The sequence below is a fragment of the Orbicella faveolata genome, unplaced genomic scaffold (genome assembly GCF_042242905.1).
Source record: "Orbicella faveolata isolate gen_17 unplaced genomic scaffold, um_ofav_v1 contig_26, whole genome shotgun sequence".
In the NCBI taxonomy this organism is placed as follows: Eukaryota; Metazoa; Cnidaria; class Anthozoa; order Scleractinia; family Merulinidae; genus Orbicella; species Orbicella faveolata.
Window position 1 is genome coordinate 374,187 of NW_028301554.1, and position 18,462 is coordinate 392,648.

An 18,462-nucleotide genomic window follows, 5' to 3' on the forward strand; every position below is an offset into this window, starting at 1 on the left:
TGGCGAATCCATTGTAGGATTTACAGGTTATTTAGTAATCTATACCGCGGCGACTTCTGTCTGAAATTAGCATAAGGGCGAGAAAAAATTTAAGCCAATAAAGCATTTATTGTGCTAGAGCGAACACAGCGAAGAGTAAAATAATGTTTGTTCATGATGAAATTATCTTTTATACCGGTTAAACACGAAAAATAGTTGTTATAAATCATTTTAATTAGGCTTTTCTTAGGCATATGCTTCGCATCTGTCTTTTTCCCAGGGCATCTAAAATCAATTTGAACGCTTGGCAAACTTCAGATCTTTAAGCAAGAGTCAGTTCGCACTCGATCTTTGATCTTTATGTCGGTCAATATGATAGACAAGTGCGCACAGTAAAGGGCACTCTCTGAAACGATTCAAACGTTGATTCAGTTTGGATCTCACCAAACACCACCCCTATTTCGTCCCTCATGTGTCCAAATCATAATATCGTAATTTTGACTTCCGCAAAACAATGGCAATTTAAGGTGTTGTTTTGTTACTGTGCCACACTCATAAATTGTGAAAAATTGCTTTCGCAGATGCGCTCTTTTTATTTTCATCTTTTCCATCTCCTTTGCTCTCCACCAACCTGACGCCACTCGGTCCGTTTACGACTAAGCGGTGACGTACGACCTCACAAACACAAACACAATTGCCATTTCCATTTCCAAGCATCTATTTTCTGTTCCGAGCGAGAAAAATAGCGCTGTAAACTTTGCCAACCATTAAATTTGCAGGTATTGTGATCTGGGGGCGGGATGAGTATTTATGGCATGGAACAGTCAAAAGTAAGAAACAAAATAACTCAATAGCTCGAGCCACAGTATTTAAGAGTAATTTAAAGTCTTGCGACGGATGATTAAACTTGCACCTGCAAATAAACATTCAAAATTCAAAGATTTCATTTCTCACCCAACTGCAGGGAAGTTATTTTGACGAAAATCATCCGTAATGTGGATAACTTTGCAAAATTTCGACTCTTTTTCCACAAACAACGTGCTGTTTACAAAACAAAATTCTGCCAAGTATAACGGGACAACAGAGCGCCAACTAACAAGTTATTTCTCAATAGCTTAAATAAATCAGATTTAACCGCAATTTTGAAGAGCAAGATTTTGTTTAATAAGAGAAATTCGAGCCACAATAACGCTTTCACTTCTCAAGTGGGGTGAACATAAAGAGAACTTGAAATGGCAGTAACGAACAAATGTTGTATTGTCCGCATTAGTACATTACGCTTTTCTCGGCCGAATTCGTCGCTGTCGACTTCGATATTAATTTCCAACTTCGACTGGGCTTCCGAAGAACTCAGTGAGATTCTAAGAGAAAAAAAGACTTTTCACCTTCTATTATGAGACCACAAATAAGTCATCAACGAAAATTAAATAATATTGAAAAAAGTTTCTATAACTTTTGTCAATGTGCAGCAAGGCAACACCTGTGTTGAGAAGTTTCTTCTCATGGAGGAAATGGCCGCCAAATCGAGCGGAAGTGGAGCCTTCAAACAGAGATACACAAACAGAGCGCCGGGTTATAATGAAATCAACATAATTTATATCCAATTGACAAGCTAAACTCCATGTCACATGCTTAAGCTTTAAGGGTCGAAAAACGAATTAGCTCAGCGTATCGACGGCGATCAATTATTAATCGCTGGTAGAACAATTGAGTAATTTATTGGCAAATCGTTCATGAGCCTGTGACGATCAAATCGTACAAATAATAGGCCTACAGCTGTGGCAATTTTCGCTTCCATTTTTTGTGTTCATTCGGTATGTAATGGGTTTTAAGAGATCTTAACTTCTAGCTTGGAAACAGAAAACGACCAAGACCGGTGTAAAAAGTTCCATTGAGTTTACGTTCTGTACAGTTCGAATATCATACCAGGTACTTTATACTTCACTGTTTTTGCTCATTTTCTTTTTAGTTGATTTTTGTTTTTTTAAGTAACAGTACAAGAATTTTGATTTTTATCTCGCTTTATCTCATCGCAATAGGTTTTATTTCAGAGGTGTCAAGACACTTTTATCTTTTTCTAGCCTTTTACTGCTGTTCCGATTTCTAAATTCTTAAAACGGTAGCGAAACTAGACGTTTTTATAACATTCGAAAAGAATTCTTTACGCGTCAATTTACAACGCGTTCAAAGGCAACACGTTCCTACTGAAGTGAATTCTTAGACGAAATAGCTCGTGTTATCATTTCCCCCAGTAACAATCTCCGTTGTACAAAAAAATGTACACGGTTTATTGCGTTTATCATTAGAACGGCCTATTTCTCGATATCTTGTTTGCGATAGCCATACCAAGCACCAAGGGAACTCTACTATTCCAACTTCCTATCTGTTTGCTCAACTAAAGCGGCTTGCCTAGCCTACATGTTTTTCAAGCAGATGTAATACTTCTTTCTTGTCGACAACTTCGACGCGTAAATCCTAGCGATTTTAGTATTAGTTGTGCCAAACCTGCATGAGACGGAAGATGTTTTAGCTGAGTAATTTTGGTGTAGGTCGTTTACTCTAGCCATTTTGAGAGATTTTAATTTGCCATTTCGCTTTCAGCCGGTAACTAACTAATTGCTCCATCTAGTCGCTTTCAGCCCGAATTCATGATTAAACATTGCAGCATTAATTCTAAACGGTTTTTGAGCGAAAGCGTGGTATCCGGTCATAAAATACGTGTAATTTTGTAGTTTAAATTTACGTTTTCGCTGTATGAGAAGACGGAAGACGAGACATGAACCTTTAAAAAGAATCCCATAACACTAAAATGAGCGCTGTCTGTCTATAAAAATCAACACATGTCGAGCTTTAAGTTTTACTTTCCAGTCTTGTGCACGAGAAAATGCTCACCACATTCAAGACGTAAATAATGTGTCCTTTCTTCTAATTTTGGTTTCTTACTTCCCAGGGTAATAAGCGATTAGCATGACCTATCAATATTCGCCCGTATCTCACGGCCTGCCAAGCCTTCCGCAATATCTACCGCCAGGCTGTAAATTTCTGAGCTGCCATGACGCGCAGAACGTCTTACGAAGCTGCTCGACTTGGAGACTTCCTAATGGCACCCTGGTCGCGCCGTTGGGTGGGGAACTTTACCAAGTTGTCGAGGTTCCAGCGAATTGCGATGAGCGCTGTTCACTTCACCAGGTTTGTTGTTTTCTGCTGTCAGTCGTATCTTAGTTTTAAGGGTGTGGTAAGGAATTACCCAGGCTACGTGCGGGAAGCTACCGTTCTTGAGTACCGCGGCAAAACGGAAGACGTTTCATTTTCCAAGCCATGTAGTTTTACAATCTTTCTTTCACACATGTGGAGTCTCATTTGAAAATAATCAAACCTCGTTGAACGAAAAAAAATGGAAATTTTATTTTCATCTAACTAAACCGCCCCGTCTCACCGGAATAAAATGGGAGCGAGTTAAAGTTTCATTTGGAGAAAATTGGTTTTCACAGTCTCTTCCCTAGAGATAAAACAACCAACCGATTAAAATGCAATATGTTGTTATTTTCAGAACTGCAAGGGCGTTGCTTCCCAGCATGAGGCTAAAGTTTTTCTTAAGCTCTTTTTGTTTCGTGTGGTTTCTTGAAGAACAATTTTATAGTTAAGATTTGAACTTGATGTTTGGTGGTGGACCGTTAACAAATTCAAAGAAGACCATTTATTTTTGAAGAAAACCAAAACATATTAAAAATAAATTCGCGAGCAGGAAAAATAAATTTGTCTGTAGGCAGTGAACCCATTTGCTGCCAAAAATAGTCTATTGCATTAACTAAAAAGAATTTAACTTTACCTGCTTGGAAGAATGCTAAATTATACTGACAAAGGCAAATAAAAATTTCGCTGTAATTTTTTACAGTCTCGTGAAATAAATCGACCCCGCGAAATAAAAGAATTGAATTATCTCTTCTGGCGCGGACGTCATGTTGTTTTCAAAAAAAGCACCTGTTTAAGTTGGTTTGTCTACAAAATGTTACTACCCACAACGGACTTTCAACGGCAAATAACATTAAAGTTTTCTTAAAATTTCCAGCTTACTCGACGCAAAATAAAATAGCGCTGTGATATCATTAGGAATTAAGCGAACCGTCTTAGAAAGTTAGCCCTCCGGACAAAAATAATAAGAACTTAATTTCCACGTCAGTAATTAAAACTTAACTATCGTCGAGGCAACGTAAACAGAATTGAAATTCTGATGGGCAAAGACAATGACAGTTTGTTCGTTCTGAAAGGAAGCTCTATTTAAAGATTAGTATTTAAATTTGCAGTTTTGACTATTTATCAAATTGCAGTTACGCCTGGAATCCTGCTCTTGGTGTCTTTCCCAGTCATACAAAACAAACCCGAAAATTATAGAAAGAGTATCATCTTGGGTAAACGAAATATCACAAAAATTTAAATAAGTATTCACTAATTTGAATCTTGAAGAAAACAGGCAGTTTCCGTTTACAAGTGGCTCAATTGGCAAACTGAATATGGCGACACGTACGAATAGCACATAAAAATAATTAAATTTGCTTCAATATAATATGTCGACAAATAAGATCAAATTTTCGGGCAGCTGCAATGTTTCGCACACTTTGTATTTCTTTCCTTTCAATTTATATTATCGCTCCACACGGAGAAAACAAAACTTTTTTCTGGCTTGAATAAGAATCGTGTGGATTTGATTTTGGTTTTTCACAAAGAGTGTAATTTTCCGTGAAATTTAACCCTGACAGCGAAACAATCGAACAAGGAGCAAAGTGTGAAAATGTTTTTGTGTAGCTTTCGTGAGAAAATTACATTTCACTCAATCTCCCTCGTTGTGTCTAGTATCAAACACATGTAATTTGCCCGCATTTCTCTCCCTTTTAAAGTATATATAAAAAAGCAAGAAATAAATGTTATTTCCTTTTATAACTTACTTTAATCATCTCAAGAGAACCGAATCAAAAGGCTACCTGAGTAACACAACTCTTTAACCTTCGGCCGATACATTTGCAGTGAAGGATTCGAGTTGATCAAAGATGATCAAAAATTTCGAGGAAATAAAATCGAGGTAAATGAAATATTCTTTTTGTCCCTTTTCTCCTTATTTAAACCAAAATACACTGAAACGAGTGTTGAAGTTACGTCTCCAGATATTTTCTGAAACTAGTCCTACGTTAAATTTAAGTGAGATTGAATCAACATTTTGATTTTATTTCTGTACCTACAAAACTTGAGTGATAAAAAAACCATAATGCTTCTTCTCTCTAACACCAATTATTGAGATAACCAAGACGTATAGGAAATGTTTGAAACAACAGTTCAATTAAAATAGTCTTTCAGTTTTAGACACCAAAAAGGTTCAATTTATAGTTTGGCGTGTAGGTGAATCACTATTGATACAAAAGTCTGATCGCTGTCTCCGCAATGAAAAATCTTAGACAGATGACACTAATGTCTTAAACTAATTCTAGTTATTCTTGTTTAACACTGGTATAATTTTGTTCTTTTCCAGTCCCGAAGCACAGCACCGTCGTCAGTGGCGCTCTTATCCGAAAACTCCGCTTTACTTCGCAACGAATGGCTCCGTTTTCGACATCTCTCTGAACACGAAAGCTCTCCGTGCTACGCGGAGGGAGTAAAGAGACTACCAATCTTTTACACAGGTAAGAATCCTTTGCATTTAAGCTTTCACTTCAGATAAACAATCTCAACAGCGCAGACATTCGAAAAAATACTGCAATTCGTTTTTGTTTCGACGTACAAACATGTTTCAACAGTTTAGGGATAATGGTGTACAGTACATGTAAATATACTTTACTTTTCACGCTATAAAAGGAATGTAAGACTACGCTTACTTTTACATAAAAATAGATTTCTTCTACTGTTCTTGATGTATGACGGGAAATTGTTCCATTTTACATCAGAACATTACGACAAACTACAATACTAATGCTGTTCGCAAAGGTACCGCAATTTTAATTTTAGAAAAATGCACTCTCTCTTTATGATGAAGAAAAATATTTCTTCAAAAGGCTTTTATTCATCTATATTATAACTTGACATTGGTTTCTCTTTTCATTTTTTAATTGCTTTTTTTTCTTATCTTCGGCCTTGGTCACCTTTCCTTTGGAAAATGTGATATATTTTTGTCATAGGTTTAAAATATTGTTTCGCTAGTTAAATGAAATGAAACACCTGACCAAAATTTCCATTTTTTGCACTACTTAATTTGTGTTTGGACGTAGAATACTTGAAAAATACCATTTTAAAAATTTTGTTCAAAAATTCGGCAGCGGCATTGTTTTCAGTAAAGTGGCCTATGGTACAACCATGTCGCGATTCGATTTCTCTAGTATGCTAACATTATCCTTCAAACCTTCTAAAAAGGACTGGCGAAAACTTGTAACTTTTGCCCTAGATTTTGGCATCTTGATTAATTAAGACCAATATTTGAAAAGCTCAACGGATGTAAGGAAACGACAATTTGATTCCGTTAATTGGAGAAAGGTGCGGCAAAAATGCGCAGTTATGAAATTTCAGTTTTCGCAGGTTTTAAGTTTGCTCTTAATATTTTTTACGAGTAACCTTTAGATAACAAAATTAAAAACTTAGTCTTTGTTTTAAACTTTGTCAAACAAGGAAAGAGGAAGAGAGAAGTGAAGAAGTTAACACGGTTTCAAAACCTTTGTTTAATAGACGTTAATTTCCCATTGACACTAACTTTGTCACAGATTTACGGCTAAAATTTTTATCTTGGAAAATGTCTATATTTTGCGAGCCGTGTGGATAAAAGATGACTCCGTACGCTTTACTGTGTGGAAGGTAGCCACATATTTGAAAGTTTCAACATTTGCCATGTTTCAACGGGAGAAAAAGTTATGTGATGATCTTCTTGTTAACTTGTTCCCCCAAATCATAACGAAATTACGATAAGATAGAATATGATAGTCTATGCTTCATATTTCTGAAAATATTGCCTTGTTTTCACAAACATTAATAATTTTCACTTCGCTCCACGTTTGATAAATCTCGCGATTTTTTCCAATAGTTGAGAATCTGAAATTCTCAGTTTCAAACACAAATACAAAAGTCTCTTTCTTTCATCAATTTGAAATGTACGCATGCTGTCTTTTGTTTTCGAAAAGAAAACAGGTGCCAAGAAGAAAGGAACACAAAACAAAACTGGAACAACATCTGCATATATTTTTCCTAAAAAAGTCCTTATTTTACAATATACTCTTTAAAAATACATTAGAAATCTTATTTTAAGAAATGAGAACAAAACGTAGAATAAAGCTGTTGCAAAAGTTTGCTTTGAACAGCGTTAACTTAATCATTAAAGTTCAATCTACAACTTTTCAAGATTGGGGCGAACGAAACACTGTTATTTTCTCGGAAAAGAAATCAATTAGCTTAAATTCAAAGCGGAAAGCGCTGTCTTCAAAATTAGATTTTTACTGTAATTTTCAGCAGGAAATTAATATCAAACATCGATTCCCACTGCAAATCACTGACAATAATAAAATCATTAAAGTTGTATTAACATTGATACAATACGTTGATTCAAATGCTAAGCACTGGTTATTGTGTTACAAATCTATTTGCCAGGCTCCCGCAGTGAGTTTTTATTGGGGCTTTAATTGATGAAATGTATCCCGGTGGAATATTAAAAATTAAACTTTGCTCACCTTCCAGATGGCCGACGCTGCAACTGTCAACTGTGCGTCACTACCATGTATCCCGACCGCCTTTACGAGCATCATCTGTCCCAGATAAAACCGCATGATATGGTGTGCGGGCTCAGGGAAGAAAGACGCTCTCCTTTGCTGAATAAGCAGAGTGAATCCACGGACAGTCCAGCCGCTTTTCCGTTTGCCCTTTCACTTCCGCCTTCCTCGGCCTCCCTGACGTCATCGCAAGAGGAACAAAGGAGACAGAAGCAGAAGCGATTTCAATGCATGCATTGCGAGAAGTCCTTCGGAAAATCTTCACACCTTCGGGACCACATCAGGACTCATACAGGAGATCGACCGTTTCGTTGTCAGTTTTGCAACAAAGCGTTCACCCAATACTCGAACTTGCGGACACACACGCGAATTCACACCGGAGAAAAGCCATTTAAGTGCCACCATTGTAACAAGAGCTTCACGCAGGCGGTAACGCTACGAAGTCATACAAGAACTCACACGGGTGACAGACCCTATCACTGTAAGAGGTGCAGCAAATCGTTCGCTTGTTTTTCCGGTTTAAAAGGACATCACAGGGTTCACTCGGACGCAGAACAAGATGAACTGGAAATTTCATAAAAAGCCGTGATTAGTTTCACACCCCCAAAACAACTTATATCATTTAGGGATATAGACTGTGCATTGAAACGAAACACTACTCGACAACTGAAATCTAGGTAGAGATTTGTTTGAGCTTTGATCAACATCTCCCCCGCCACCTGGGAAAAACCCAAGGATCCCTGGGGCAATGACTGAAAGAAAAATCTTCTTTTCTACAGCAATCAATTCATTCCCTATAGTAAATGTTTCCTATGGTAAATCCTGCATGCCTGAAGGCCAATGTTGATTGTTGATATTTTAAGGGGAATTAAATGATATTGTTATTATTGACTGTCAACAACCAGGACTAACCTTGTACATAACAACACACTTGGTATTTTTTGTCAAGTTTAAATAAAATCAAATAATGAATTAATCATTTTGCTTCCAAGCTTTCTCCTCATAGAAACCCCCCATAATCGAAGACAACAACAAATCAGCATGAGTCAGTGTCGGAAGTGAAACAAACGTTCCTTAAAATCAATCTATCCAAGCACAGTGATGTAAATACTGCTTCACAAAAAGAGAGCAGATTACTAAATTCTTAAAAGCTACCACTCCCTTACAGAAGGCCCCCTTCCACCACCCCTGTGGGCTGCATTTTCGCTAAGGTCACGCTTTTTCAACCTTCGCTCGCTTTAGTCACGCTTTCCGCACGATTTTTGTGCCGGCAAAGGTCACGCTGCATTCACCGTTACTAACTGTCCAGACCTTAAGATACACTCTTTTTTTTTTTGCACACGAATATTGTTTTTTTTTTCGGCCAAGGTTGAATATTCTTATTTTTCTGCCGATTTTAGGCTTAAAATATTCTTGTGAATATTCCTAGAGTTATAGCGTATGACACACAAAACTATATTCTTTTCAAAATCTCAGCTTCGGGTTTATTAAAATTTCGCAACATTTCAGGTTCGATATTCTTAAAAAATATATTCTTATAAAAAAAAAGAGTGCACTAAACGTTTGAATGAGTGAAATTTGTTAGTTTGACGCTTGGTTAAAAGACTTAAAAGGCCGAACAAATGATGAATGAATCCAAATGACTTCTAACCCTGTCGAGGAAAAGGTTGTTGTTATTCATCGTGGTAGATGCAATAATAAAGTGTTTTATCGTTTGTCTCACGATGTAGTCACTAGAGATGTGCAATCACAGCCGACCTTGTGATATAAATGATACCAGGCAATCAGTCGACCTTATCGCCTGAAGAAGACTAGCAGTAAGCAGTCGAAACGTCGCGATCTACATCTCAAGTAACTACATCGTGAGACAAACGATAATACACTTTATTATTGACTTCTAACTCTACTCCTAAATGTACTTGAGACACATTCGTCAAGACCTAACCACGTAAATATTGCACAGAATATGTCAATCTTTAGACGGAAAGCTCACACAATGGAACGTATACCTTACCTTGAAACGATCTCCAGAAACCTTGAGATCTTCGGATTGATGTGCGAAACGCTGAAAATAATTATGTTGAGATCAGTTGAGCGAGCTTTCGAATTAAAATGTGAAATACATACACTTTGGCAAATCTTTTAGTAGATAGGTTGGATGAGCAACGCAAGTTGGTAATCCTCCGAAAGTTTCAGCCAGAGAGCGGAGGCGAAACTAGAGAAAAACCTGAAATTTTCTCGGCAAATTGTATCATATTTACCGCCATTACTTGAATGCATGACAGTCATGGAGGCTTAGTAACCGCTCCACACGGCTGCTTGTTTCCAATCCTCTCTGCACTCTGCTCGGGTGGACCCCAGGCCCGTTTCTCGAAGGTCCCGAACCATAGCAAAATCTCAAACCTTATAATTACAGAGCCCTTTTATAGAAATATTCTTAATATGACCAGAGGTTCCTCTCATACGAGAGGTTTCAGGCGTAAACACCTCTCTGGTTTTAGATACAAATTAACTAAAAATGGCTTTGTGGGCCCGAAGCGTTTCCGGGGCTTTCGAGAAACGGGCCCCAGGAGAGAGGATTCCACCCGTACCAGGTGAAGAACTAATGTGTGCGTATAAAGCCTCCACCACCCTCTGATATATTCCAAAGGAATTTTGGGAGCGAAAGGTCCAATTGAGATCAAAACGGCTTAAAAACCATGCCCTGCAAAGCAAATACCTATACAATAAAGGTGTACCTCGCCCATCCCCTCTTCCTTGCAACATGCATTCCTCTAGACTAACCAAATTTAAAAATAATTTCTAGCAGCTTTACTGCATTGCTTCATTACTGCATTACTGTAATGCTTCACTCTGCTGTTTAATTCATAACTTCTGATCGTTAGCTGAGGTTTCGGAAACTTGAGAAAAACATAAATGTGCATTCATGGATCACAGCTGGGGGTGGGGGGAGAACTCCTTATTGGAATAAGAGTAGGTTTCCCTTTAGTTTGCCCATTCTCTCCTCCCTTCACAGTTTCCCACCACAACTGGATCCAACAGTCATATCGTTTTCAAAATAATACCACGCGTCACTCATCCCACGCACATTCTCACAGTAGTTTAAGGCTGGCAAAAGGTTTATGCAATAATGGCAAAAATTATTGCGTGAAGCGCGAAAAGCAACTAAAATACCGTGTGATTCGTGAATTTATGAACAAAAAAAATGTTTCAGCTAAAAGCGTCAGTGTGAAGCGTGCATTTCGTTAAAATTCGTGCGTGAAACGGGGACACAATTCTGTGACAGTCCATACATCCATAATCCAGCCATTGAAATACTTTTTCCCTGAACTCATTCTTCCACCTCTAGAGTTCATAAACTTTGTTTGTTTATGGTTCTTATCAACGTTTCGCAAGCTTTTTCAAATATTTATGCAATCACTGAAACATCTATTGTAACTCCGAAAAATGGCTCATTGAAAATGAGGGTTATGATTGATTGGCTGAAAGCAGGGCCTCTCATTTAATTATCTTACCTTGGAAAAGTTGTCATAGGTATGTTATTTTCTAAAAGATTTGGAAAGAAACGAGTCTGTATGTCGTTATAGGATCATGAAAGCAATACTGTGCTCGGAAACTTAAGCTAATTTCAAAACAGCTCACCATTGTTTAGAAACCATTGCGCCCACGGCTTGGACATCCACGAGTCGCTCTCAGAGATCCACATGTATTTGGAAACCAAAGAGACTTAAGAAGGTGAAGTACCATTTAAAACATTCAGACATGCATAGTTCCCTTAGTTTTCTCACTAACCTTGGCGTTGCTATGACCAACAGAAAATTTCAACGCTCTAGCTGTTCACCAACCGGAAATCAATTTACACCTAACCAAAAAAACACACAATTTTAAAAATATTTCATTTGTTTTAGGGGCGAAAGTCCTGCTGTTTTATCAAAGCGGCGATCTTATCTTTGTTATTAAATTAAAAGTAAAATGAATAAATATCCATTGTAGCTGTTACGTGCCAACTTTTTAGGATTAATTAAGGGTATTAAGATATTTATCAACAGTGGATTCTTTTGTAAGAACAATATCAAGGATATATTGACCAATGCAAACAAAACCTCAAGACAGATAGACCGTCATTTTGTGCTTTCTCTTAGTTTAGAGTTTGAATGACTGGAATTTCTTCGATCCGTCAGTGAGGGACATATTGAAGTCGGCTTTGCTCAGACGGTGGTTCGATCCTTGATCGTTCTGTCCGGACCGGAGATCATCTTTGTCAGGTATTTCAAAGGACAGCTACTATACGGCTTGTCAAGGTAAGCAAGACGTTGATGTTTACATTCAGGCTTTTCGTATGAAACATTTTAAATACCTTTCATTTCTTGCCATTACCGGCAGGCAATCAGTAAAGAACTGACTTTGAAGTTAATTCAAAACCCTCAATGCTTTGACGTAGAACTGCGTGAACTAATGATCTTTCTCGTACAAACTCAAACAATTTTACTTTGAACATCCGTTTTGTCAGACGGGAGTTTTGGCATATTTTAAAAGGGTTGAATACTGACATATTGGCCATGGTACGGCTTGCACGAAATAAAAGATACATTGGTTTATTTTTCTTATGTGAATACTCCACATGTAATTGATTGAAACTAAGATAGAACGCGGCTTCAACTGTCTAATAGACTGAGGTTTCATAAAGTGTTCAACGTTCAATTTTACGCTTCTATCACTACAATAATTCTTAAATGCCTTAAATCTATATCATTTCTAGACAACCTTTCACATGAATCTTATAATTAGCTTTAGCAATCCAACTGGAATTCGTTTGAACGCTTGAATCCCCGATTTCAGAGTCACATTGGCCGCCATAGCTAAGCAATTCGTCGACGAATCCTCATGTACACCTAGACGACCGTAGAAAAATTGGTAAACAATTCCTTTCAAGTCATTCTCAAACGCAGTACGCATTTGCACTTCTTGCGCTTACATAACTAAGGACTATATTCAATTATTTTGTCCATGTTCGACAACATCCCAGAGTTTCTACTATTTATTGTAACAGAAGAGAGACGTGAGGGCATTGTGCAGTGTAAATGATTTATTTGAAGTTCTCTGTGTAAAGTTAAACAACAATCATTTAAGCTTAAACTTATTTCTATTATCGTTGCTTTCATTGATACTCCTCGGCTCCTGTCAAGAGAGAACTAGTGTGAAATCTCCATTATCAATTTAGATGTCTCTGTTTTGCTCGGTTCATAATTTAAATGCTTTCTTAATTCTCTTATGATTGGCATATCTTTTTACGGAAGAATTTGTAGTAGGCCACTGCGTGGAAAAATCTATTTTAATTGTTCATTTTAAGCACCTCGCCCTTTGCCTAAAACCGGTATTTCACTAGGTGCTCTCCACAGGGCAGAAATACCGAGAAAGCCTTTGTTGTTACAGACCCACAAGTCGCGCTGTGAGTAGAGCAGGGCGAATGAGAACCTAGACAACTGGTTTACATAATGACTATTCTGTTTATAAGACGTAGTTCAATGTGGTAAAGCTGTCAAACGGAGATAAGTATTCAGAACATATCTTTGAGTGTTTAGCACTCAGGGATTTTGGATTCCTCGCATCACGTAGTCCCCATAAGCCGAGTCATAGGCGTTTCCGGAAAGAACCACTTCGCTTTTATCTTATTCAAAATAAGTTCTCTGAGATGAAGATCTGATAAACAATAAGGTATTTGTGCTTTACACTTCGACGTTTTATTCCAAGCCCTCTTTGTATTTACACCCTGCAGAGAATCGAAAAAGTGCTAAATTATTCATCACTTCACCCTATTGTCATTTTCGTGTTGCAATGCCAAGTGAAACGTTATCGGCATTGAAAACGTTTAGTCTTGCTATACGAACGGTTTTATCTCTTCTCTGTTCACTTAAGACGACATCGTTTTAATCCATTTGTCGAGGGCTTCTCAAGAGCGTATATTCGCCCTCAGAGGTGAGACATTTCATTGTAATTAACCTCCAACATTCCTTTTGAAGCGCGTGAAGCTTTTTTAGATCACTTAAAGACCTTTACTTATCCTTTTAAGCTTGTTTTGGTGGCAGCTTAAAAAAAGGCAAGCCGTTTAAGGCTAAATTATAAATAATTAGCGAAGATAAGAGGTTTGCAAACCGTAGGAGATCGCTTACATGCGTATTTTAAAAACCAACTTTCAGAGTTAGTCATGTGTTGCACATTTCGAGGAATTTAAACCATAATATCTGCTTTTGAAAACAATTAGAACAAAAAGATTCATGCACACAGAAAAAAAAAAAAAGATTATTTCTTAATATATACATCTTCCCCTTCCCAGAAACTAAACAAAATGGCTCTGTAGCTACTTCCCTTAGTAACCGACATCGGCTGCTATGCGCTACGTAATATCAATTGCATGAATGCTGTACTGAGGTTGCCCTTAATGATTTCAGTAGATATATCGCTGGCTTATAGTCAGTGTTACAGTAATGAAGTATTCCATAGATCGAACAGCCAAGTTTATAAAATGGGACAGACATTATGTAACTTGCAGGAAACAACTGAAATATGTCGATTATTTAGGCCGAATATGTGCATGTATTATAAATAATTTTCAATGAAATGTTTTGAGTATTAATCGAGTACATTGCAAGGTACGTTTTCGTAAAAACGTAAAGAATACATTGTTATTTTACTGAAAATTTATATGTCCTTATCTCTGCGATGGCATATAGCAGTGTTCATTGTAGAAGTGTTTCTAAAGAAAGATTCGATTAGTTGTAATAAGCTTTCGAAATACGGAGCTTAAGCCTGCAGACCATTCAATATTTGTACCCCGTGCAGAGATGTTTGTAAGGCTCGGAGTACTAGATTCAAATAGGAACCTTGCTAGTACCCAAGGTCATATACTGTGAATAGAATATTGGGCCTTAATCCGGGAAACATTTCATCGATTGGCGGGAAAAAAAATCAGTCGAAATCAGACAATTTGTGTAAAATGACGAAACTAGCAAGGAAAATGACGATGAAGGAGGGAATTAATAGAGTAATAAAGAAACCTTTTCTAAAGAGCCTTTGCGAGACGTGTATATAAATGTAAGAACTTTGACCGTTCGAAAATAACTGAACGACCTAACGTTTTGAAAGAGCTCGAAGTACTATTGCAAAGCTGGTTGTGATTTTGCAGTAATTAGCATTACAAAGTTTTCAGTCGTGCCGCGATACACACAGACTAGACTACTTCATACGCGATCTGAAAGACTCGAATATAAGATAAATACGATACGGAAAATTTTTGAATCGCACGCTCATGCAGAAGGTATTTGTTATTAAAATATGGCCTTTCTCTCCTTCAGTGAGGAAAAAAGCAAGAAAATTAAATTTAGTACCTTTTACAAACTGATAATACATTGTTCGTGGCTAGCCTTACGCAGCTCGTTTCGTCCCGGCCAAGGGACTCATCAGAGACCTTTCTGCTTGGCAAACTCGTTGGGCATCGCGCCCAACTTGAAAGTCCTGTTCGCTAACCTTGGCCGGGACGAAACGAGCTGCTTAAGACTAGCCACGAACAATGTATTATCACAAGTAACTGTCAACTTTATTGTCAATTTTCACTCGTGAATTTGTGCGGTCGGGAATCCTTATGCGATATAAGGCGAGATTGCTGTCATCATTTTGTTAGCGAACGGGACTTTGGGCGCGATGCCCAACGAGTTTGCCAAGCAGAAAGGTCTCTGATGAGTCCCTTGGCCGGGACGAAACGAGCTGCGTAAGGCTAGCCACGAACAATGTATTATCACAAGTAACTGTCAACTTTATTGTCAATTTACAAACTGAGCATGAGAAAAAATTTAGGAACTGTCAGTACTACTGATACTTTAATATCTGAATACTAAATCAGGAGCCACTAATTTGCCTAAGTAGCTGTTTTTACCTCAATTAATAATTTTTAAAATTCTGAGTAGATTACCTTCAGTTTTAAACTAAACGTTTGTAAACGAAGCGTCTGATCACATGACTATGGAAAAAGGCGGCAAAGTCAAGTGATGCGATGTTCAGTGAGCATGTTGAATGAAACATTTTTTGTGTCAGTGAGCGAGTCAGAATTTCTTTCGGAGATATCCTCGCAAAATCTCCTCAGAATGTCGAGCAACTTCTGAAAAATTGTGCCAAACGATTAAGACTAACGAAAGATGACGAATTACTCGTGGGGCTGAACGTTTATATTCTTTATGTAAGCCAAACGGAGCAAGGATTTCAGCAAAGTTTACAGACACTGAAGTTCATGTGTGTCTCCTCGAGCTGAAAAGACCGATAGAAAACCTCATTGGTTGAAACCGGAAATTGAGCTCAGAGAGGGCTTGTTCACATTCGTGGAAATATACTGGAAAGTACAAAAGAAACTGTTAATCTACACGGACTGAGAGGATAGAGCAATCTCTGAAGAAAATTTCTCAGTCGGAAATGAACGTGGTTACTGATTGTACAGGAGGGTTGCAAACGTTTACCACTTCTTCCACATAGCTTGTTTTGAACACGTTGAACTGAGGAATTCACAAACCTCTTCGACATAAAAGGTAACTTTAATGAATAGACTTAACTTCATATCTTCACGTAAACAGTTTACAGCCTAAATTTGTGCTAAGTTAGTCGGGTTTTGTGAATTTCAAAAACAACAAAGACCAGCCGGAAAAGCCAGACAGTCTTGACTTTTTTTTTACGTATTTGGGAGACAATAGCTGAACGAATGTTAGTTAAACACTCAACTTAGCTTAGTTGACTCAAGGAACGACATCTCAATGCAAAATTCAACCGAAAGCTCTGAGCATCAGTCTAGTCTCCTGTCATGCAGTGCTGTCGCGGAAACATTTAGATGATAGAGAGAGTATGTCTTTAGCTAATGTGTTGATATTTGCCTTTGGAAATTTTTATATTCTAAAAAGCTAATACAAGGCGGTCTCGAACATTTGTATTTTAGAACATGACATTTAATTGCGTGGGCAACTATTAACCCAAAGGTCGCAGAAACACTCCATACTTTAAATAATAATCGAGAGAGAATAATATAATTGTTTCAGTAAAATTCTTACAAAATTTTCCTGAATTGTTATCTTTAGTTTATGTTTCTCCAATAATTTAAAAATAGTTTTCAAACGTCACTGTTTTATAGATCTTTATAGCGAAATTTCGCGCGGACTGAACATATAGTCATTTGAGTCATCACTGTTTACATTCGACAATAGAACGTTTTCACTCCCGTGGCCAGTACCCATGCAGATTTAATGGAACAAAAGAAAGTGTTTACAGGGTTCAACTCCCACAGGATTGGTTTGGTACACCAACATGGCCGCCTTTTCTTTGTTTTGGAACACTGACATGGCTGCCTTGAGGTCATCTTAAAACGCTCTCATTTTCAGGTTTTAAAGTCGCGTAACGCCACGGTCGCGGCACGTGAATGTCTTTCCTTTAGTCTGTTGGCCAATAGCTCATCCAATCAAATCACGGCATCTGTATCAGTGTGTTAAAATAGAACTATACTAAATAATGTTATTTTAAGTTACGCGAGGCACGTTGAAATATTTGTTTCCTAAACGTCTTAAGCCCGGAGGGCGATTTAATGCAACTTGCCATGGAGAACCACAAATTCTTTTGATAGAGCAATGAGTCATATGTTCTGGCCTCTAAACTGCTTGTCACGTACGGTATACAAATATCTTTAATGCGCAAACTCTCATAAAAAGAAAGCACACAGAAATATCAAGTTAAAAAATTTCCGACATTCATAAATTAAATTAAATTGGCTAGCGTAGTTGATTGTTCAGCAATAATAACTTCTTCTGTATTGGCCCTGCTTGTAACATATCTTTTTTTTGCTCAATTTACATTTTAGTGGCGAACGCTACCAAAGCAAACGGACACAGTTGCAGCTTACAGGTAAGGTTTGTTAACTAACAACCTGTAAGGCTCTCGGACAGGCTCTTTACTGGAAACATTCTTTTATTTCATCTCGGATTACTTGTGGGCTAAATGGTAACTGCATGTAAATATAAAGTGTTAAGAGCTGCCTCAAGTGTTTCACTCTCCTGCAAACACAGGTTAAGCGGCTCGGCTAAAATTTTTCCATCATAATTTTGGTCGTTATAATCGAAAGCGTAGCTTCATTTTGGGATTTGTCCGTAACCGCACTCGAAGTCTCGATATCGTCGAGTCTCTGTTCCAACCACCACGTTACACCACCCCTAAAAATGCAGTAAGCGAAGAGCTGTGTTTATCTTTCAGTTAAGTCAATACGCCATTTTCTTCTAGCAAACTAAAAATAGTATTCTAGGGATTGTAACAAGTACCGGTAATAGCAATAAGAACCGGAGTTAGATGGAAGTAGTTTGATAAATAACCCAACTAAGAACAATGGAGTTTAGAACACATTGCCTAGCGGGCATTTTCAGGAAAGCTGTTTTGCACCATTCTCAGTCATACGTCGCATTCCAACTAGAAAATTGGATCTCTAATTCATGAAACAAACTGAACAAGATTTACCCTCTTCCTTTGTTAAAAAATTTTACATTTGACTGAAATGGAAGTTTTACTCTATAAAAACTAATACATGTACGGGCCTTTGATAAATCATTGTCGTGTCATATCAGGGACAATGTAAGTGTTTGTTTACTTTGAAGGGAATGTCGGCTTTGTGTAAATTATATAATAGTCTATAAATATCATGGATGCCCAGCTGACTATGCATTCAGGTAGT

At 37.6% G+C, this 18,462-nt stretch overlaps 3 protein-coding genes across 5 annotated transcripts in view; 2 read left to right on the plus strand and 1 right to left on the minus strand.

Annotated features, from left to right (window-relative positions):
* LOC110068880 (cartilage oligomeric matrix protein-like) overlaps positions 1-7,787 on the minus strand; it is a 49,860-nt gene extending 42,073 nt beyond the window's left edge. For 2 of the 3 annotated variants that reach the window (XM_020776296.2, XM_089295626.1), the window contains exon 1: positions 7,677-7,787. The gene's annotated coding sequence lies outside the window, so the exon portion shown is untranslated. The remainder of the gene's footprint in view (positions 1-7,676) is intronic. The other variant, XM_020776297.2, reaches the window with a different exon arrangement.
* On the plus strand, positions 1,404-8,694 carry LOC110068845 (uncharacterized). Its single transcript, XM_089295641.1, has 4 exons — positions 1,404-1,908; positions 2,930-3,168; positions 5,501-5,651; positions 7,684-8,694. Exons 2-4 carry the CDS (start codon positions 2,947-2,949, stop codon positions 8,292-8,294), a joined length of 984 nt encoding a protein of 327 aa, XP_089151767.1. The 5' UTR covers positions 1,404-1,908; positions 2,930-2,946; the 3' UTR covers positions 8,295-8,694.
* A 3,135-nt stretch (positions 8,695-11,829) lies between these two features.
* LOC110068817 (cartilage oligomeric matrix protein-like) overlaps positions 11,830-18,462 on the plus strand; it is a 46,659-nt gene continuing 40,026 nt past the window's right edge. Inside the window, exons 1-2 of the mRNA XM_089295629.1 lie at positions 11,830-12,016; positions 17,602-17,645. The gene's annotated coding sequence lies outside the window, so the exon portion shown is untranslated. The remainder of the gene's footprint in view (positions 12,017-17,601; positions 17,646-18,462) is intronic.